General features: G+C 35.6%; 1 protein-coding gene across 1 annotated transcript; it reads right to left on the reverse strand.

The window, feature by feature from the left end:
* Window positions 1-4,008: 4,008 nt before the first annotated feature.
* Window positions 4,009-9,210, reverse strand: LOC127835722 (uncharacterized). The gene is made up of 5 exons (XM_052362159.1): window positions 9,007-9,210; window positions 8,145-8,332; window positions 5,800-5,916; window positions 5,171-5,292; window positions 4,009-4,944 (listed from the first exon to the last, which is right to left on the reverse strand). The coding sequence occupies exons 1-5, from the start codon at window positions 9,172-9,174 to the stop codon at window positions 4,277-4,279; spliced, it is 1,263 nt and encodes a 420-aa protein (XP_052218119.1). The 5' UTR covers window positions 9,175-9,210; the 3' UTR covers window positions 4,009-4,276.
* Between the last annotated feature and the right edge of the window lie 13,837 nt (window positions 9,211-23,047).

Genomic DNA, 23,047 nt, shown 5'->3' on the forward strand with positions numbered 1-23,047 from the left:
GGGTCACGTGAACTATCAGTATATAAAGCGCTGCTCCTCTGGTAGCAGTCAGTGTAGCGGATCCGTGGTCTGGTGGTAACACACTGGCTTCACAATCCAGAGATCGCTGGTTCGATCCCCCGCTGCACCTAACCTACTAACTCGTCTTTCGCATGAGACGTTAAATCGAGGTGCAGTGTACTAGGTGCTAAACACCGGGCACTAAAAGACCCAGGGTCACCTCTGGAACGGGGTGTCTCCTGTATCTTGCACTATCCCCTGTAACCAACTAACACGTCTTTCTGGGGCGATGGCCATATGGGAGACAATCCCGGTGCACTCGATAAAAAAATAAAGAAGAAGAAGTAACACAGTCAGTCCTCGGTCAGCAGCTAGAGCGTGCGCGTCGCGACCGAGGCGAGAGTCCCCCGCAGAAGATTTCGGTTGAGGAGAACTTCTGCGGGTGGCTCTGCTAATCCAGCTGAGTCCGTCACCCTCGAGCCGGACGTCTTCCGCACTGCTGGGATTACTGTCTTCTCCAAGATGCAGCGGACTTGTCACCGGCTGTCTATCGTCGAGAGCTCGCTGACCCGGACCTGCCAGAGGTCCCGTCTGTAGAGGGACGGGGATAGTGGGACAGCAAGACCACCAGTGTGGAGGAAATACGGGGCGGACCAGAACAGGCTTCTTTCCTGGGGAGGTATAGAAGCATGCCTGGAACTTCGAGGGGGTGGCCTTATTGAGGGACCCCGGGACAGCGGTACTCAGTACGCTCAACGCACTGGGGAAACTGTCTCGGGGATGAAGACGACGGCCGGTGACAGCGAGAGGGGCCTTAAAGGCAGAGCTGCTTGCTTGCACTCCTTTGGTGCAGCTGCGTACAGACAAGAATTCGTCTTTGAATTGTCAACTACCAGTGCACCTTAAGGTCTCATTGGCCACCGTGCACTGGTATATTTGGATCTAAATGATTTCTTTGGCGAATACCCGGGAAGCCGGGGTAAATTTGACCTACTTTGGCTCAAAATTAATATTTTTCCCCTGAAAGGTCACAGGGGCAGGTCGGACCATAAAGACTTCGGTAGGACCTGAAAATAAACTCTGATACTCACAGCAGTCAGTCTGCGTTCGATTGCCGAACACATCAAAACGTTTAATACGTTTCAGCAATTAGAGACCACATACCATTGGAACTAGCTGAGAGTTTGGATGCCTTGTTATTGGGGGTGACCCAAGTAACTTTGCGCATATACCATAGTTTGCTGGGTAGTCTAGAGACACATATATTAGTCCGGTCACAGGTGTCCTTTGATAATATTAGACAGTGCACGTTTCTGGTCTCTTAGATCAGCCCAAGACAGGGAAATTTCTGTGACGTTTGAAGCCTCTTGAGTAAAGGCGATCCAAGCAATTTTGCGCATTTACCATATCTTGCTGGGTAGCCTAGAGACTCATATATTAGTCCGGGTCACAGATTTCCTTCGGATATATAAGACAGTGCACGTGTCAGGTCTCCTGGTTCAGCCTGAGTCGGTCAAGCTAATAATTATCGCTTGTACTACACTGGTTAATTGTCCTCCTTGCATAACGCACACATTGGACACTCTGCAGACACGTTAATATAGGTCGAGGTGACCCAAAGTCACCAAAGACACCCGAGGTGACCCAAGTCACCCAAGACACCTAAGTGACCCAAGTCAACCCAAGTCACCCTAGGTGACCCAAGTCATCCCAAGTCACCCTAGGTGACCCAAGTCAACCCAAGTCACCCTGGGTGACCCAAGTCACCCCAAGCCACCCTGGGTGACCCAAGTCAACCCATGTCACCCTGCCTGACCCAAGTCACCCCAAGTCATCCTGGGTGACCCAAGTCAACCAAGACACCATGGGTGACCCAAGTCATCCCCCAAGTCACCCTGGGTGACCCAAGTCAACCCAAGTCACCATGGTTGACCCAAGTCACCCCAAGTCACTCTGGGTGACCCAAGTAAACCAAGTCACCCTAGGTGACCCAAGTCACCCCAAGTCACCCTAGGTGACCCAAGTCACCAAAGACACCTAAGGTGACCCGAGTCACCCAAATGATCGAAGGCATCCAAGTCACACATGACATACGAAACCGGCTTGTATAGTGATTAAACGTTCATCATTCGAATAATACAATAATTATGAATCATTAATAGTGTAAATATTCATTGATTCCAGTTAAAATTGAGGAAGTTGAGTGTCTAATCTAACGGCTAATGAAGGCCCCACGAAAATCCGTGTGTTGAAAAATACCACTGGTGTTTTTTGCCATTGTATATATCCCGAAGAAATGGTAAATACGTTACAGTAATATCAACAGGCAAACAATTATTATGACTGACAGATAGAAGGAAAAATGAATTTGATATTCTAATGTTCTCTGTCTTCGCCAGTTAAACCTTGTCAAAACATATAGATACTAAGCACACGCCGATATCCGTTTTTGTAAGCATGTCCATCTACATGTTTTACATAGAAATCAATATACAGGTGGTTATTTATTTTAAGATAGTAATATATTCGTTCACTTACGTGTGATTACTAGACATAAGAGCTGAACTGCGAAGGATGCTACTTTATAACATAGTTGTACTTTTTAAATGTTTACGGTATGTCATAAATTGTATTAAGCTTGTAACCTAACGAAATTGTAAACGTATGATAAAACATACTTCACGCGCACAGCTTCATATTTGTTTGGCTGGCATAGTAATTATTTTGTTTGGCTGGCATAGTAATAAACAGTATGTGACGGGTTTAACAAATATCGAGATATTTTTTTGTTCGTTAGACTATCGATTTAGATAAACGTGTTATTAGATCAATCAATATATTTACCAGAGGCCACGTCAAAATAAAGACGACGTTTTGACGTTTTAATCAGTTGATAAATAATTGATGTTTGTTTTTAATTAAGCAATCTCTTACAACAATGATGCTGAGTAAAATTATATGTTCATAAAGTAAGCTATTTTACGATGGCTTAGTACCGTCAGATAAGTTTAAAAAAAAATCTCTCCTATACCGCAGTTAATTTATTAATATACTAGTATTAAATGCCATGTCGAGCATATGACGCAAAGAGGGAGAACTCGTATGCATTTTAATATTTTACTAGCATTAGTAGTCTATGCTATGCTTCAAAGTAGACTAGGATTTCAACATTTACAAAGTTGACATACTGATTTTTCTTTCTAATGTATTTTTTCTGTTATTTCAATGGAATGCTTTGAAATGGGATACATTATGTAATTATCACAGTGTATATACTGCTATACTATTACAACTTCTCACTTGATGCAATTTAGTTAGACCTTGAATTTTTTTAAATAATCATTATTTAAGACTTGAAAGTAATTACAGGTAGAAAATATATACCTCGTCAGACAAAGGTAAAAGAGCACTTCTATGAGCAGATGATATGATAAGGGAGAACGGAATTCAAACGGATAATATTGTTACAAATTTAGTTTGGACTCAATTTAAAGTACCAATGGCGAATGAAACTGAAGTTTTGTTAGCAAATACACTTCAAACTGTACATTTTGCATTTTTCGAAAATATTTTAACCAATTTATGCCTAGCGTCTAGAAAAAAGGCCTTGGCAAACAGCGTAGACCCAGATGAGACGCCGCATGATGCGGCGTCTCATCAGGGTCTACGCTGTTTGCTTAAAGGAATTTCTGTAAGAAATATTCTAAATATAGAAATAAGTATACTAGAAATCCCTAATTTTGGAAATAAATTGATCCAATTTAGAAGGATGGGAGAGTCCACTAGGCATAAATGGGTTAAGATCATGGGCGACGAACGAACCCATTGAATCTTTTTAAAAACAGCAAATTGATCTCCCCTTAATTCTCATCTTTGTATCATTTACGTAACTAATACAACTGTTTTCATTGTGGTATACATTTTAAAATTCCAACAATACATGAACACGGAACAGTTTAACAATTTGTGTGTGAAATTTTTCCAAACAACAAAACCAACAACACAAAACAACATAATAAAACACGTTTATTACAGAAAAACATGAATGTTTAAACAATGCTCAATGTTGCTGCCCGTTTAAAGAAGGAGTTGCTTCAAACATAGCCTTTGTGGACATTTGTAAACTGATTGGTATACACTTAAAATAATATGGAATTTAAAATCTTTTTAATACGAATGTGAACAAATATGGTTTTATAAACAAGAATTTGATGCAGTTTCAGAAACTTAATTCTTACAGTAAAAACAAAACAAACAAAGACTTCGCTGCATTTTTTTAATAGCTAGTACAAGCACAGTGAGATTTTGGACAATTTCCTCGTTTGCAGTTGTCGCAACACCACTTGTGCATGTAGGGCGCGTCAAACGGAAATACACCGACGCAGTCACATTCGCTTGACGGCGGTTTCGGTGTTGTCGTCGGGATATCGTCGGTTTGGTAGCAGCTGCAGAGGTCGGACTCGCAATATGCTGGGGAAAGTCTGCACAGATCTTTGCAGGTCTGGTCAGAAAAAGATGCTGGGAGCTTGGAGCGACAGAAATCGAAGCAAATGCACATCTCCGGTAGGCAATCTTCCGGTACCTGACAAATGATCTTGCATAGGGCGTCCATGGTCGAATTGGAAGTGCCGGAAGCTCCAACGCAACTCGAAGTGTCGATGTCGTCGTCCAGGGATTTCGTCGTGGTTGTCGGTAACAGTGGCGTCGTCGTCGGCTTCAAGGTAGTCTGTGTCTTGGTTGTTGTCGGCATCTTAGTGGTTGTTGTGGTCGTCGGCATTTGGGTTGTCGCTTTCGTCGTTGAAGGCGGTCGGTAAGTCGTCGGACTCGGAGTCATGGAAGCCGTACTGGAACTAGTTATTTCCACGTCAGCGCAGTTCCAGAAGTTCTCCTGGGGGCCCTTACCTAAACCACATGCACCGTCTGCGTCGCAACCCCAGCTGTTACCTAGCAAAGACAAGAATACATTGAAAGACTGTTTCCGCAGATAGTTTAGGCATCATCATCATCGTCGTCGTCGTCATTGCGTCGTCATCATCATCATCATCATCATCATCATCATCATCATCATCATCATCATCATCATCATCATCATCATCATCATCATCATCAATATAATCATTTACTGATATTGTCATAAATTAAACGTGGTAAAAAACAAGTTAATTCTCACCCCCATGCCATATCCACTGCATCACGCAGGAGTTACACACCAGCCCTTCCGGAAGTTTCACTTTGAGGTTGTATATCCCGGTTCCTTGACTCCCAACCGCATTGTCACCCTCTACCGAGTACCTGCGATATCGAAATTTTGGTTGATGAAGAGCGTAAAATATAAATTAGTAAATAAGAAACGCTGAGAGAATAACAGACTAGTGATGTGCTTGATTTTTTAAGGGACATTACAAAGTGTGTGTTCGTTGAATTATTTATTTTTCTTAAAATTCTTTGAGTGAATATGTAAATAGAAGCTTCAGATCGTGAACGCATAAGTACACTTACCGGGTAATCAATTCTTACTCGTAGCCTTAAGTGCAGAAAGAAATGCAGTTACATTAAGAATGATATGATATGCAAAAATTGTATAAATATCAAAAATGTTTATTGACTATTGGCTATCGTTAATAGTTTAAAAAATCAAACCAGTTTGCAAGTACTTCACGTGTAACATAAAGGGGCATAACTAAATGTATAATACGATATAAACACTTACGACAATGCATGTTATAAACAACGATAAAACACAACAGCAAAAAAGGATTAAACAGACATGACGAAATTCAAATGATCTGAATATTTGACCTGGTTACAAACTCGTCTTCTGATTGGTCAGCTCTCCCAACTTCCAGCTGGTACTCGTTCAAGCAGTCCATCGTAACTTCCGTCTCTTTGCCGTTGCCGGGATCCAGCGGGCAGATTCTTAAATTCAAATTTGATATTATTATAGTCTTTAAATACTATGGCATCTAGTTTCATAAAAAGACAGCGACATTACTGCAAACACAAATCCACAAATTATCTTATCCCTCATAATGTGTTTTCCTTTTTTACATTTCAAAGGTTTTCAAAATTTCCAAAACTTTAAATATTTTAACTTCATGACGCAAAACAGTCACACATTTGTTTAGATTTTACTTTTTAGCCTTAAATTAGTGTATACCTTGAACGTTCAGAGGAACAATTGATAGAACATGGAAATTTTTTCGGATATTTATGAATTTAATATTAATTGAGGAGCAGGTAAATCATATACATACTATTGAAGAAGAGAAAGCACAGACAAATACACACAACACAAATGAAAGTGACAACATCAGCTGCAACATATTAACCAGCAAAAAGGAAAACAAAACGTTTTTAATAACAGTCAACAAGTCGATGTTTTATTTTTTCTTTAAGAATTTATATCATTGTGAAAAGTGAGCAAACACATGTCTGGTTAAATTCACTTTGCTACCAACAGAAAGTTTAAATCAAAGTCCGTTGCACCTGCGACTACAATGAAGTGTTCCCATTTGACCACAATGATGCACGAAATCGATATCGTATACTCGTTTAAGTTATTTAGTAAAATAAACCGTCTCTTTGTTTTCATTCTCACGAATCTCGTCGATTACGAACAATTAAATCTGTCATATGATATTCATTTGCAAGCGGAAGAAAAAAACCCAACCGTCTAGAGAAATTTTAATCAAAATAATCACGCAATTCACTTGCTTATAATGTTAGACGTATTTAAGGACGTACGACGAGTAAAAGTTGTAAAGAGATCAAATTTATAGATTGATGACAGCACATGATGAATATTGCTTTGATTTACTCATTAAAAATGTATTTTTTAAATTGTATCTGGAAACAATCACAAACCACATTAGCGATTATTTGCGTCTGTGAAGTGCAACAAATGTATAATACAAAACCATACAACAAACAAGAGCACCTTTCCAACTGGAATATATCCAAACTGTTATTTTGCTTTTGCACAAATAATAACATTATTAACATTATTATATTTTTACATTAAAATACATGAAATACATGCAGTATCGATAATTCAAATGTCAGTGTCAGATAAATATTTGTTCTCAGCCCAGCATTTAAGAAGGTTCTTTTTAATTGTAAAGATAACAATCCGCCTTTCCTTTTACGTGGATTTTATATATGCCTTGCGAGGTCATTGAAAGAATGTTTTACTGTGATCGTAAATAAATATTCAAGTAACAATTAATTCACTGGTCTCGTGCTTACTTTAAGTTTAAAAAATGTTTTATATATATTTATCCCGAATGATATTTATATTAATCACTCCATGATTATATGACCTTTACTTGTGCACAATTTTCGATTATTTTCTCGTTTAACTAAAATCTGCAGTCTATTTCTCCGAATAATATAATACTAATGCAACTCTTATATGTTAGGCGATTTGAACTTATTGTTCTATTTGAGAGCTTTGGAACTTTTCTTTAACATATTTAGCAAAAGCCAGAAAAAAGCAGAGTAATTACATTCGGCGTTTTGGAGTTGTTTAGAATAAATTACTATCATTCATCTAGCCAAAAGGCAGTTTTGAAGTGATTTAAAGTCACGGAAACTTTTATTTTTTACACATACTATTCTAGTTTTTGTCTCGGGATGTAATAGTGATTTTTAGATTGTCATAATAGTTGGCGTGTAACCATCCTCTGAAAGCTTTCTGCTTTAAAATGGTCAAACCCTTGACCAAAGCAATATTTTTTTTATTATTATGACGAAAATAAATCTAATTACATGCACATTAATATTTTTCTTCTTAAAATTTATTGCCATATAAATTATTTCAGTTTAATTTTAAGAGGTTACACTGAATCAGATTTGAGAGTTGCTTGTAATTGTGTCGTTCCACGGAATAACGTATTTTTGGAAAAAACTTAGTAAGTCGTGATTAATGACAATAATGTCCCGTTAGTGCGAACGCAAGAAAATAATAATACGATAAAAATTGTATTTCATAAAATCAAAAGCAAACTAAATAGGTACTCAATTCGGCGATTTGATCAAAACTGACCTTTTCTTATTATTGTTATATCATGATTTCGCTTTTTTAGCCCCGTTTTTATCCAATATGGATATCGCGTCTTTTACCTAGACATATTATATGTACTTGCCTGAATTCAAAATATCCCTTGTGGTACGCAGTGAGCTCAATCTTGATGTCAATAATTTTAGAACTTTCGTAGCTCCGGACAATTGTGCCCGTTACATACTTCCCTCCCGGTGTTTGGTTGGGCTTTTGTACGGCGTCGTAGGGATCCCCGCAAGCCCCACATTTCCCGCCATTCACAATCCACTGATGCTAAAAATAGAACACATTTGTCACTTTTAGATTTTCCACTATGGAGATTTCCACTGATGTTAAAACAGAACACATTTGTCACCATTGACATTCCACCTATTTCATCGATGCTGAAAAACAAACAGACGAATCTACCATTGGTATAAACCGCTCTTGACATTGAAATTATGCTATAAACACCACAGATTTCTTATCACTTAAATGGTACGTCATTGACATTGCAATTCAACGGATGCTTCAATCAGAACACCTTTTCTACTATTGGCATTTACCGCCATTGACAATTTATTGATGTTAAAAATAGAACAAATTTGCCACACTTACTATTTACCGAAATTGCAAAATCTATTGTTGCTTAAAATATAATATTCAGAACTCATTTCCTACCATAGAGATTATCAGCACGTGACAATTTGCTGATGATAACAAAGAACTGATTTCTCACTATTTCTTAAACAACAACAACAAAAAAACTATCAGCAGCCGCAACACAAACAGCAACGTAACGACAACAAAAGGAAAACAACCCACCTGATAAAAAAGAAAAGACAATAGACACGCGCCTGCTTGCACTACTGCAAGTAACGATACAAAACATTAAATTGAATAAAATAAAAATAAAACAACAACAATTACATATTGAATTGAATTTCTTTAAACAAAATACTACTAACCGAAGTCCCTCCGCAGTTCAATCCCATGTCCGTAAAGTTTGGGGGCGTATCAAAACCATATCGCCACGCCGTTGACCTTTGTGGAGGATCAATCATTCGACCGTGACCCTTGACCTCAGAAACCATCATTACCATAACGACCAACAGGAAAAGATGAAAATATTCCATCTTCCAGACGATTATGTTTTCTTAATCAACCCGATAAATTACTTTTTTTTAAATACGTGCGCGTCTCTCTTCTTTTAAATATGTATTATTTAAATCTAACTTATTGCTTAATTACTATTTTTCTGATATTTCTAAGACCCGAAAACATTAAGTGGTTCTGAAGCTCTAAAACAACTGTCAAACTATTGCAATGGAAACAATCCAAAGCGCACTCTTTAAACCGAATTTAACTAAACATCTGTTTAACATCACTGTATCAAACTTGAATTTCAGAATGATCCAAATTTTAACTGCGCTGGAAGCTTATATACCGCCGAGCATCGATTGGGTGGGTGTTTCTTTTCACGTTTTGCTTTTAACAAAGTGTTTCACCCATATCGGATACTTGGAAAATTTGAAAGTTCTCACCTTACAGTGACTGAACATCAGATTGCCCAGTCATAAGTGTGCTGGTTCAACCTCAATTCGTCGAACATCACTTTGCATCGATTGTTTCTAATGGACACCGTGCCGTCAATGTTGCTGCAAAGAATAAACAAACACACAGCAACATTCAGTTGGTGATATCTCTAGAGAAAATGTCAAAAACACATTATACAATTAAACTTCTAAATGAAGCAGTTTTAATAAAGTTATTTACTCAAACGGTAATCTTTTCAATTTTAACCCATTCATGCCTAGCGTCCTGAAAAAAGGACATTGCAAACAGCGTAGACCCAGATGAGACGCCGCATAATGCGGCGTCTCATCTGGGTCTGCGCTGTTTGCTTACAGAAATTTCTGTAAGAAATATTCTAAATATAGAAATAAATATACTAGACATCCCTAATTTTGGAAATAAATTGATCCAACTTAGAAGGATGGGAGAGTCCACTAGGCATAAATGGGTTAAAGGCACCTAATGAGTCTCGCTAGAATGAGGCGATAAAATCCTTTTTTATCAAAATTATAGAGAACTCCCCAAAAGTGAATTAAGACACATATAGACTTCATTTTAAATTGAAATACAGATTTTATGACAGTCTTTCATCAACTTTTAATCACAATATAGCTTCGAGGCAATAAGTGGTAAGTAAAATAGAATTGCCTACGGATACTGCTTAATTGACTTCCTCGTATTTAAGTATAGGTTATTTTGATTCGTGAATTAAATATAGAGGTCAACTATAGTGTAAGACACGCACTAACATTCAATTCGCGCTGAGATTAAACTGAATAGTGTACAATCTTTACACTTAGAAATCACGTTTTAAATAGTGTAATAACTTTAATTAAAATACCTAGTGAATTGTGTTTGTGATTTTACAAAGACCAAATGGTATTATGCGCGATTTTGGAAAAACTCTACTTATTTCAGTTACAAAAGCTGTTTAAGCGTTTCGTGGCAAATCCCTGATTCGTCGATATATCTTTTATAAAAAATACAACAAGCTTTTTTGGACAATCCCATTTAACAATTAAGGAATGCTTTTTGTAAGCATATTTTCACTTTAACAGTATGACCCGCAAGGTGAGGTATACAGTTTCAGATATTGGTTTCCTTGGAGAGTTTCACTGTATATTGTCACGCAAACGTATTTAACCCTTATTTAGAACCATTTAAATGTGTGTGCATTATCGATAAGTTTAAATAGGACTATCCGATTTTATTCTGCACGTTTAAAATGTTACACAAACATGATAACATTAACTTTAAAAGGGGCTCTTTTTAGTTGAAAATATAATTCCATATATGTGTGCCTAGTTTGAATTCCTGCGCAAATATCTTTTGCCTAAACGACGATAACTGCAGTTGGAACATATGGGTCTTGCAGCTTCCATTGCTTAATTTTGTCACGGGAAGACTTCCTAAGACGACAATATATACGAAAACAACAGCATCAACTCCATAATGATAACAATAAAATATTTGAGGTCATGCATTTTAAAAGCATGTTCACTCCTACAAGGATTGTGTGTGTGTCACTTTGTACATACACTTTCGCTTTCACATATGCGCAAGTCATGAATATGTAATATAGTCCGCTACTTTGGTAATTTCACCCGTTTTCAAACGCCCATGTTCGCACATACTAAGTGTTTAATATCAAATTAGAAACATAATAGGGGAAAGGCGATCTAGAATTTCGCTTAGTCACAAGGAGTGCACATAACTTAAATAAAACACGTCACAAAAAAGGAAAGTTAAAAGGTGACATGACTATGTCCGCATGCGCTTCATCATGATATCCGTTTGTACAAACATTACGTCTGCGTTTTTTCCATGTAATATTTGATGTTCATCACGACAGAACTACTTTCCAATGTATCATCATATATTTGTTTGAGTAGTATTATTATACACTGTTGGGCAGATTTTGTCATTACATCAACGAGCAAAATGTCCAAACCGTGACTATGTACATAACAATAAAGATATTGGTTGCAAAAGGCCTGGTGGCTACCATATTGGCCACATGTGAACATATGTGCCTTTGAGTAGACTAGGAGTCCCTAAAAGACAAAGTTTTCATACTCATTTTATGTCTTCATTTTAAAATCTGTCATCCCCACATATCGACATGGGTACACATACAAGTGCATGGAGTTATGGATTGTCATTCAAAGTAAAATAACATTAAAATATTTCGTTAGTAGATGAATGTTCATGTGAGACAGAAAATATAATATTTAAAGCTGTTTTACATTTGTGTTCCGAATAAGATCTTTCAACTGTACGAATGATTTTTTGAAAATCATATGCGTGCATGCTCTGCATTTTATGTGCGTATTATCAACACCGACTGTCCTGACTCTGGTTTGCGCATATGTGACCAAAAAGACGAAGAAACCGTGACTAAGGTTCGGAACACATCCGTGTTCTAGTATTGCCTTGCTCACCAACCTTAGCATGACCGTCGTAAACTTGTTTAGCTCAAATTACGCTCGTTTATAGCTTGCTGTACATTCTGTATTTCTGTTTTTTTTTTCGTGCACGAGTTTTCCGAATTTTTCAAGCTCATCGCTGTACATTACATTCGCCACGCTTTGATTGAACTAATTCTATTCCACTGGTGAAACCAATTTATGTATCGTAACGGATTTTAAAGTTATCGTCGGCGAGCTCGCTATTGTTGCAGTGATAGGCACACGAGCTTCTCACCCATGTTAAACTTCGCAATATACGCATTGTCGACGAGCCACACCACATTTGTTACAGACGAGATTTGATTGACATACGTTAAAAAAGGCAAATCTGAAAAATAATAACCTAAAAATTAGAAGTTATATCAAAACTGAATAGAGTTTAATTGCCTTTTCATCTGGAGGTAGGTCCAAAGAATAATGTCAAAGTATAAGGCGCGCAATAAGTTAATGAACATGAGTTAAAGAGACGCGGGCATAGCAACCTTATTTCTTTGCTGTGTGCTTAGTTCAATTACTCTGTTGTTGTTTTACGCTATTTGTTGTCTACACCAATCATGTTCAATATCAGATGAAGCCATAAGTGGGAAGCCAAAGTGAAGTGACCATTTATTTTCATGGACTGAATTCCAAACGGTTTGACACAGCATCAAACAAAGAAAAGAAATGCCAACACAAATACACCCACGATGCATGAAACATCAAACTGCGCCCGTGCTCTCACTGTGACTTTCGTTAGCGCATGCCTACCCCTGCCTCCTTTTCCTTTTATGAAAGAGTGGATTTGTAACAGTAGAGCGTAAGCGAACCGTCCAATTACCAATATTTTATGTGGAAATTCTTATGGAACTGTTATAAATCTAATATGTGCGAGAAAATTTGTCAATAACAGTTTTCCAACTTAAAAAAATTGTGTTGCCATTTTAAAGGAGCTTTTTCACGTTTGTGTAAATTGACAAAATTGAAAAAAGTTGTTTTAGATTCGCAAATTTTCGTTTTAGTTATGATATTTGTGAGGAAACAGTAATACTGAACATTTACATGCTCTATAATAGGCATTATATTTATCATTGACGATTAAAAAACCCGAAAATAAAGCGTTGCAACGCGAAACGAATTAATAATTTGGAAAGTTCTGTTGTTGTCGGTATATTTTGAGAAACCACGAGGATTGCTTAAATAAAAAAGAATACAATACATCTGGCACTATATTCGGAAAAATGGTCGTGTTGTCTAGGTGGTAGATTTTTTACTCCAGGACGCCATTGGGTCAGTGGTTCGAGCCCTGCTGATGGTTACCATTTTTCCTTTTTTAATTGTATTCTTGATTTTTTACTGGAGCTTTTTGTATCCAATGTTTACATTTATCAATACATTTAATGACAAACTTCAAAATTTGTAAAAAGGCCCCTTTAAATGGATTTTTTAATAAATTATTTGGCATTTCAATTAGAAGCTGTATGAAATATTAAGCTTAATAAGTAATCAAATCCATATAACTAGAACAAAGTTACTGGTTAATCTTTAATTACTAAAATCAGCATTTACACGCGACAGAAGTTCTTAAATGTATTCTTTGTGCTCGAAAGGCCATAACTCTGATTAGGTCAAAACACACAGCTCATCAGAACAAAATACTCAGATGCACATGTTCACATGCTTGCCAATATTTTTCTCAAGTATAAGCAGCAATTCTTTTCGAGTAACGCACGGCAACTAAACAAGAGCGACGGGCGGAAGGACGCATGTTTGCAACGACAAATCTATATGCCGCTCTCTCAGATGGGGCATAGGTAGTGTTTACGCAAAAGAAAATGTTTGACATGTATATTTGCGTTGGAACGTCCGTTACATCCGGTTTTACCATGGGCGCTCTTTTTAATAACATTTGTCAGGTACCGTGAGCTTGCAAACCAAGTGTTAGTCGGTTATGGTTGTAGGGCGGACTTGAGCCTATGAACCGTTTGAACATATTGTGTAAATTTTGAACCGTATGACTATTTTGCGTATATAACTTGCGTTGTGAGTATTACAGTTTCATTGAATATGCCACTACTCTTGTAGTTGAAACAAAGAGTTTTAAAATAATTTACCAAAATCATAATTTTTATTTGAACGTGGAAAAAAAATTCTGGTGAAAGGCAAAAAAAAAACCAAAAAAAAAACAACGTCAGACTGAAAAATTTCCTCACAAATGACGAAAACAAGCAACAACTTGTGAAGATCATGTGCAAGTCATGGGGGAGCGATGAATATGCAAATAAACTAGAGGGCAGGAAAGTGATTATGGTTTGTGAATGAGAAGCCTTTCAGTTCACAACAAGAGATGGAGAAACCACTAAAAAGACACTTGTTTAAGACCTGAAATCGACACAAGAGGAAACCGACACTAGAGTAATTATGTATGCCCTGTATGGGAAAGAACATGGTTACAACACTATTCAAATTCGAACCCCTGACATTGACATATTCTTCATAATTTTTGACTACATTAAATTATTTGACGGTTGCAAGATACTTTTTGACACTGGTGCTGGCAATTATAGAAAACTATTTGACATGAAGTAGCTACGGCATTAACTGAAGAGTTCAGATCAGCACTTTTAGGTATACGTGAATATTGCGGTTGTGAAACAATCTGCGCTTTCAAAGGAAAGGGGCATATCAAACCTATTAAGTTGATGGAAAAAAGGCCACGAACTGTTGCTCCAATGGCTGCTTTAGAAAATACATGGACAGTTGCAGACGAAGTAGTGGGTGAATTGGATATATTTACGTGTGTCATGTATGGAAATGCTAGAACCGACTCGGTAGATAAATTGCGTTTTCTTAAAATAAAGGAGGTCTGTGATGATAGGCCAAATGCGTCAAAGAATGTAGACTTGTCAGTGTTACCTCCCTGTAAGCAATGTCTCCTGCAACACATCCGTAGAGTAAATTATCAAGTTGACATATGGAAAAGGTCACACATACCCGCTTCAGATGTACCACTTGCAACGGAAGGACATTGATGGACCAAAAACACTGATACAGGCCTGATTGAACCTCTTTGGATTGATGGAGATATACTCCCGCCTCAAATTGTTGATGTATTGGAGGACATTGCAAATGAACTTGAAGAAGATAATGACACCGATGAAAGTAATACTGAAACGGAAAGAGTTGGCGATGAAGACAGTTAAGCAGTTTATTTAAATTAAAAGAACAAGTAAAAGCAGCAATTAGCAACTGAATAACTAATAGGAAGAGATTATGTTATTTTCCTTGTTTTTTATGTTTACCTCACCCACTTTTCGGGGCGTGTTAAATCTATTTAGCTTCAAGAAATGTCCTTTATATCGCTCTTTTTGAATGTCTGCAAGTAGTGACATATGCTGGCATTCACATATTTACTGAAAACAATCTGTACTTATACTATTTCAGTCTATTTTTTCCCGAGTTTGTTAGTTTCTAATTAATATTCATGAATATGCAAATGAGATAAATATATAATTTGGTCTTTAAAATAAAGCACTATGTGTAGCCTTTGTTAAAACACTAATTATCTTGTATTACGATAGGATATAATATAACAGTGGTGTGATATAGTCGCCCTGGTCCGTTTTCCAATTTTGAGTAGCAGTTGCCATGGAAACTGATTGATATGAACACTTTCAATTGAGTTTATCTTTAAGACATGTGAAAACATTTACTTACTTGAGTTACTGAACAACTTAGTATAGGTGAAAATTAATCCCAGGGGAGGGGGGGGGTGCATGGAGACCCCTATTAGGACATGGCCTATACTGATTCCAAAGATCGGTCTCCATCCCTGAAAAAGAGCAATTGCATGTAACCACGCGCATATTGCATTAACAAAATTAGTTTTGAGGATGTTCTTTCAGTATCACATCATTTTTTAAAAATTTAAAACGATTAATAATAAACAATAAGAACTCAATGGATAGATCCTGGTATAAAAGAAGCACAACGCAACGTCTGGAAACACCAATTACTTGATTAATATAGTCTGTTGATTTTAAGAAACGATTTAAAACAAAAAGCTTTGAAAACATGTAAAGCGTTAAATTAGGCATATTTACTATGATTATCGAACATCGAACTTTAGTTTTATCGATAGTACCTCTGGTGTTCTTCCTGTTTACTATGGAATAGACTGGGTCAACATAAGTATGATCACAAACAACGACACCATTCGATGTTTCGGCAATTACAGGTTTCTTCCTCACCATTGAGTACACAGGAGCGACATGTGTCCTAATTATATTCGGTGCATCTTTTTTGTTTACAGCTGAGTAAAGGGGATCATCTTGACTTCCCCTGTTGTAGACGCAATTGTTATTTTCTTTTTGCCCATGCATGTTTGCAAGATCATCAACTGAGTCCAGTAAATGGTTTGCAGTTGCACGAAGATCGCTTTCCCTTATTTTACTATATAGAGAAGTTTCACTGTCTAAAGTTGATGCATTACAAGCGTGCATTGGGTCGTCTTTGTACTTTTTGTTATAAAGTGGTCAGTCTTTTTTAACAGTTGTATAGTGCACAGTCATGTTGTTCGTATCTTTATAAAGTGGATCTGAAGATTATTGTTCCTCTCTGCCGCAGAAAGTACATACTAGTAAAGACGAATAATTTTAGTAGACGCAATTTGAAATCATGTTTACTATTTTTATTATTTTAGAGGGCAGATCAGCAACGGCCTACGCTTTAAAATATACAAAGAATAACATTGAAAACATATTATGTGCTCGTATCTGTATTTTTCAAACAAACATTGACCACCTGTTTGTAAAAAGTAAATGTTTGGTTAGAACAAATGACTGCAGATTAACAAACCCCTGTACAGTAAAGCCACATGCCCCCTTGCCTAAAATTAACATATATTATCAGCATAAACTTGCCACCCTTAAACAGAATATACGATATTTACAATAAAGCATTTAAATAATGTGAGTTGTCAAAACTTAATGTAAATAAAATCAGTGCCAACGCTTGTCGAAATCACATTGCATATGTGTGCTATAATAATGTCTAATATATTGTTCAAAGTAGTAGTAGAAGTTGTAGTGGTTGTAGTAGTTGTAGAAGAAGTAGTATAATTAGTAGCAGTAGAAGTATTAGTATTAGTAGTATTAGTAGTAGTAGTAGCAGTAGTAGTAGTAGTAGTAGTAGTAGTAGTAGAAGTAGTAGTAGTAGTAGTAGTAGTAGTAGTAGTAGTAGTAGTAGTAGTAGTAGTAGTAGTAGTAGTAGTAGTAGTAGTAGTAGTAGTAGTAGTAGTAGTAGTAGTAGTAGAAGTAGCAGTAGTAGTAGTAGTAGTAGTAGTAGTAGTAGTAGTAGTAGTAGTAGTAGTAGTAGTAGTAGTAGTAGTAGTAGTAGTAGCAGCAGTAGTAGTAGTAGTAGTAGTAGTAGTAGTAATAGTAGTAGTAGTAGCAGTAGTAGTAGTAGTAGTAGTAGTAGCAGTAGTAGAAGTAGCAGTAGTAGTAGTAGTAGTAATAGTAGTAGTAGTAGTAGTAGTAGTAGTAGTAGTAGTAGTAGTAGTAGTAGTAGTAGTAGTAGTAGTAGTAGTAGTAGTAGTAGTAGTAATAGTAGTAGTAGTAGCAGTAGTAGTAGTAGTAGTAGTAGTAGTAGCAGTAGTAGAAGTAGCAGTAGTAGTAGTAGTAGTAATAGTAGTAGTAGTAATAGTAGTAGTAGTAGTAGTAGTAGTAGTAGTAGTAGTAGTAGTAGTAGTAGTAGTAGTAGTAGTAGTAGTAGTAGTAGTAGTAGTAGTAGTAGTAGAAGTTGTAGAAGTAGTAGTTGTAGGATTAGAAATAGTAGTAGTAGTAGTTGTAGTAGTATAAGTAGTTAAAGTAGTAGTTGTAGTTGGTGTTGTTATTGTTGTTGTTGTTGTTGTTGTAGTAGTTGTAGTAGTTGTAGTAGTTGTAGTAGTTGTAGAAGTAGTAGTTGTAAAAGTTGTCATGATATATTTGTTCCTATAGTGTCCTTTGTAGGATTTGTGCATTAAAATTCAACGTGCTTCAAAATACATTTTTGTACATTAATTGTCATTTCTGAACATCCGGTTTCACATACAGCAATTGTTTAGTTCTGTTCAGAGTCAACGCCCTCCTTCAATTACAATTAAGTTTATTTAAGTACTTTCACGAGTTATCGAAATATACCTCAAGTGCACGAAACATGTACGAAACATGTAAGGGCATATATCGAAAATTGAGACAGTTATGCGCATGTTCTATTGGTGATAAACACCGGATTACAAACTTTAAATGACACTTTGAACACAATTACATTCAAACTAAATAAGGTCTCAATCACAACTTAAGAAAAGCATATGTTTTTCACGAAGATTATGTCTTCTATAAATATACTGTATGACAAATTCTTATTGTTTTGGAAACCAACACTGAATAACAGACGGGTATGAACATTTAACCAGTACCTGTTCATTTTGGGATAAACTTCTGCAAAAGAAAAAAAACTCGTTAAAACCTAACAATGGTACACATGTTTCATTGGATGCTCGAAGCTGTTACCAAACGTGTTACGTACCCAAATATCGTAATTCTTCGTATAAATTACGAATTACCCAATTAAAATTACAAAACGATCGTCAAATAAGTTGAGGCTTATTTAACCAATATGTAATTGTATTCTGATGCATGGCGATATAAGCCCATGCCTTCAGATAACGTATCGTCTAGTTGGAATAAATTGTACGAAACATATAACAATGTATTATATGATTTGAGATTTAATAACGCATAAACTACAATTCATGAGAAGAGAATGCAGACAATCGTGGACTTTCTTTAAAACTATACCATGGTGTAGTGGCGTGTTGTTTCTCACATAACTGTACAACGAGTCATCATCATTACACTCTTAATTAGCCATATCTGGATGTTCATCTCCATTGCTTGCACTGTGCAAAAGCATACAACTATTAAATTACTTACTGCAAAAACAAAACTAAATATTATTACACAATTTTAAGCATTTTAAATATAGTATAACACATTTACGTCGCACATGTTCGCGAATTTACCAGTTTGTAAGAAACTATCCATAATCGAATATGCGAACATTTTATTAGGAAAGTACATTATTAAAATAATTTAAATAATATTAGAATTGTTGTTTTGTATTAAGACCTGAAAAGAACAACTTATCTATGTTAGCAAATTCCAAATGTATTAATGTCTACTCTTTAAACTTTTGTATATTCTTAACCACAGGGCATGTGAAAGTACTTTATTCCATGACAAGGCCTGCTTTGCATAACTAAGGGAAAGTGAAAACAGTATACAAACCTAGCATTTCGACGTCGTTATGATTTTTTATTATCACGTAATTTGTGATTAGATTTTTTCACTATTGTTAATTTATGAAAATAATAAAGAACAAACAAGCTTAATCATGTTTAAAACAGAAAATGACTTACAAGTTGCATATACATTGTAACTTTATTTACTCGGGATTAACACCTGAACCAGCCTAGCTATATAGATTATCTGTATGATGTTGTACCAATACAGTATTTTACAAACATCGATTTATTTGCTATTAAAGCAATACGACTGTTGAAATCAAGCACAATGAAATAAGTAAAATGGGACAATCAATTTAATAATTGTTTTTTTCCGTAAGTTTCTGTCTATTATGTATACCAACCAGACCAGCTACGCGTGGTTACCGGTTCCATTGAAGATGAAGTACCATTAGACCACGTGACATTGTTCAATACAGCGGCCATGTTTATGATGCTCGTTGTATTGTTCTCGTTGTTATTTATTGGAAGATCCTGTGTTCGTGTTTGATTTAATAAGTAGGAAATCGGGTGAACAAGTGTATGTTAAACAAGAATGTTATCGATACATTAACATATACGTTACAAATTACAATGGCAGTAAATAAATGCCACTATTTATTATTTACCTATTGATTTTCTGCCATCAAAATACGTGGTATATACATGTACAACCATATATGTCAAAACAAACACTCCATAATAGAATATTACACTGTGTCTCTTGTGTGAATTGACACAGCCAACTCGACTGATACAAGTTGTCCTAACACCATAGTAGCATACTATATCATATTTATCATTGTTTTGCAGTACACTCAGTAAAATCGTAACATATTTAAAACGTTGATTGTACTTTGAACGTTAACAAAGCCCCGAAACTTAACGGCCATTTACAAAATAAAATGAAAACGTAGACAAGCATTGAGCAGAAACGTTTTTAAAATGAAATCGAATCGTGTTTACTTCCATTCGGGTAGTTTAATGTACTATCTATACTTCTCAAATACGAAATCAGTTTCTTTGTGTATATACACAAAACGAGTCCAATATCGAACAAAACAAACGTCCCGACAATCATAAGAGGTACGTGGGTAACTGAAAGCAACACGAACATGTTGATTTATGCACACATATGAACAACTAGTGGCAATACATTTGATGATTTGTATGGTGCACTTGCAAAAATGTGCAAATGTTTAATCATACATACTGAAACCATGATGCTTCTGAAATTTCAGAATAATCATGGTATTTGTTGTTCAAAACGTTCGAGCCTTTAAGGCTGTAAAGTGACAATGCATTAATTATCGCTTTGTCCTGTTTTATACGCCTTTCAATTTGTGTTCCTTTGGAAGGCACGTAAGCGTCGGACAGCATGCAGTCCCTTTCAATGTTTATATTAACAATTCAAACTCAAAAATATTTAAATAATATATTCCGTTTACTTATTATTGTGTTTTTGTAGGAGATTCCTTATGTTCGTTTTCTTCAGTTGCTGTTATGTTGTGTGCTTTAGTGACAGTTGCGTTTCCGGTTGTTATGCTGTTTTCTGTTCCTTTCACAAAAAACAAATTACTTGTATACATAGTACTATTACATAAAATTTGAGATAATTTTGAAGCTTGATAAACGCGTTTGTTAAATGGTTTACACAATTTAAACAATCCGTACGCAATAAACTACAAGTTAAGAGTTTGAAGAAATATTTTTCACACCGTATGGCATATAACAAACGAGTATTACTTTCATAGTTGATACTACTTTATCATATTTTATAATTATATGACGATGTAAATATGTCTTATCTGCCGTCTTTGTCAACATTTCTTCAGTCGAAGTAACTGTGATCGTTTCATTCTCAACACATTTAGTCATTATACTTTCGTTTGTTATTATTTGTGTTGCTGTTTGTGTTGTCGTTGTACATGCATTGTAATATATGCCATTAATAAATAAAATGATGACTGAAACGTCGTCGAAAAATAAACAACGAAAAATACGTTTATAGTAAGACAAAAGCATTCTGATATTGTACAAAAGAACTTGCTTTGCGACATAATTGAATACTACCGCAGTGCTCGAGTATGTTTTTTTATGTGATACGTTGATTGTAAAATAAACTTTAACATTGCACACATTATTTTATCGTATTACAATGTGTTTTGTTAACTTGTTCGGTAAAGCAAATATACTTGAGCGAACGTTTTACATATACTTATTATAAAAACAATTTTTCTTACAAAAATTTAATTCGCTATTATTTAAACATACTTGGTTATTGGTTTCTGAAAGAAAATTAATTTCGTAATAAATAATCTGGTCTTCGTAAATTAAGTGCATTTTATCTTCGTGTTAAAATCATGCCTTTAAGCGGATTGCATATACAAATTCTTGTTACACTATCAATACATATATTTACGTTTCGTTTAAATCACTATTGTGGCGCCTTTAAACCGGTTTAAATCTCCGATGCTATGCTTTTTATTGACCGTTCCAACGCGATGCCATTAGAAATTAATAGCAAATCGAAAAACTATTTACGAATAAGGTTGAACTCGTTTATTTAAAAGGATTGCATCTATGTTTCAAGAATCATTAGAACATCGACTTTACTCAAAGCTAGCATAAGATAGTTATTTAGATAACTTTTTTAAGAATACTTGAAATTTCGGGTAATTATCAAATTTCTGTTAATTGTATTGACAATAGTATATATTGTCATACTTATATATACGTTAAATATAATATACATAATGACGTACCAGTAAGTTATGTATTATCATAAATTATCTTATTAAAAATACAACAATATTTTGTGGACAATCCCATTTAACAATTAAGGAAAGCTTTTTGTAAGCATATTTTCACTTGAACAGTATGACCCGCAAGGTAAGGTTTCAGATATTGGTTTCCTTGGATAGTTTCACGCTATATTGTCGCGCAAACATATTAAACCTTAATTTAGAAACATTTAAATGTGTATGCAATTCCATATATGTATGCCTAGTTTGAATTCCTGCGCACGTAACTTTTGTCTAAACGACGTTAACTGCAGTTGGAACGTATGGGTCTTGCATCTTCCATTGCTTAATTTTGCCACGGGAAGATTTCTTAAGACGACAATGTATACAAAAAACAAAATACTCCATGATGATAGAAATCAAATAGTTGAGGTCATGCATTCTAAAAGCATGTTGACTCCTACAAGGATTTTGTTTGTGTCACGTTGTTCATACACTTTTGCTATCATAAATACACAAGTCATGAATGTGTAACATAGTCCGCTACTTTGGTAATTTCACCCGTTTTCAAACGCCTATGTTCGTACATAATAGGTGTTTAATATCATGTTAGATACACTTTAGGGGAAGGCGATCTAGAATATCGCTTAGTCACAAAGAGTGCTCGTTAATTAAATACTTCACGTCACGAAAAAAGAAAGTTTAAAGGTGTCCGCATGCTTTTAATCGTGATATCCGTTTGTACGATGGTTACGCGTTTTATTTTTGCTTTAAGTATTTGATGTTAATCACGACCGAACTACTTTCCAGTGTATCATCATATAATTGTATGAATAGTATTTTTATACATAGTTGGGCAGATTGTGCCATTACATCACGAACAAACAAAATAGCCAAACCTTAACTATTTACATAAGAATAA

Source organism: Dreissena polymorpha, chromosome 6, assembly GCF_020536995.1.
Source record: "Dreissena polymorpha isolate Duluth1 chromosome 6, UMN_Dpol_1.0, whole genome shotgun sequence".
Taxonomy (NCBI): domain Eukaryota; kingdom Metazoa; phylum Mollusca; class Bivalvia; order Myida; family Dreissenidae; genus Dreissena; species Dreissena polymorpha.

What these genes read in the sequence shown, in the direction of transcription:
- LOC127835722 (XM_052362159.1), bottom strand. Translation starts at nt 9,174, where the DNA reads ATGGAATATTTTCATCTTTTCCTGTTGGTCGTTATGGTAATGATGGTT. An exon ending in GAAGACGAGTTTGTAACCAG is followed by an intron (nt 5,293 to 5,799) that starts GTCAAATATTCA and finishes TCGATATCGCAG; the next exon opens with GTACTCGGTAGAGGGTGACA. An exon ending in GCAGTGGATATGGCATGGGG is followed by an intron (nt 4,945 to 5,170) that starts GTGAGAATTAAC and finishes TGTCTTTGCTAG; the next exon opens with GTAACAGCTGGGGTTGCGAC.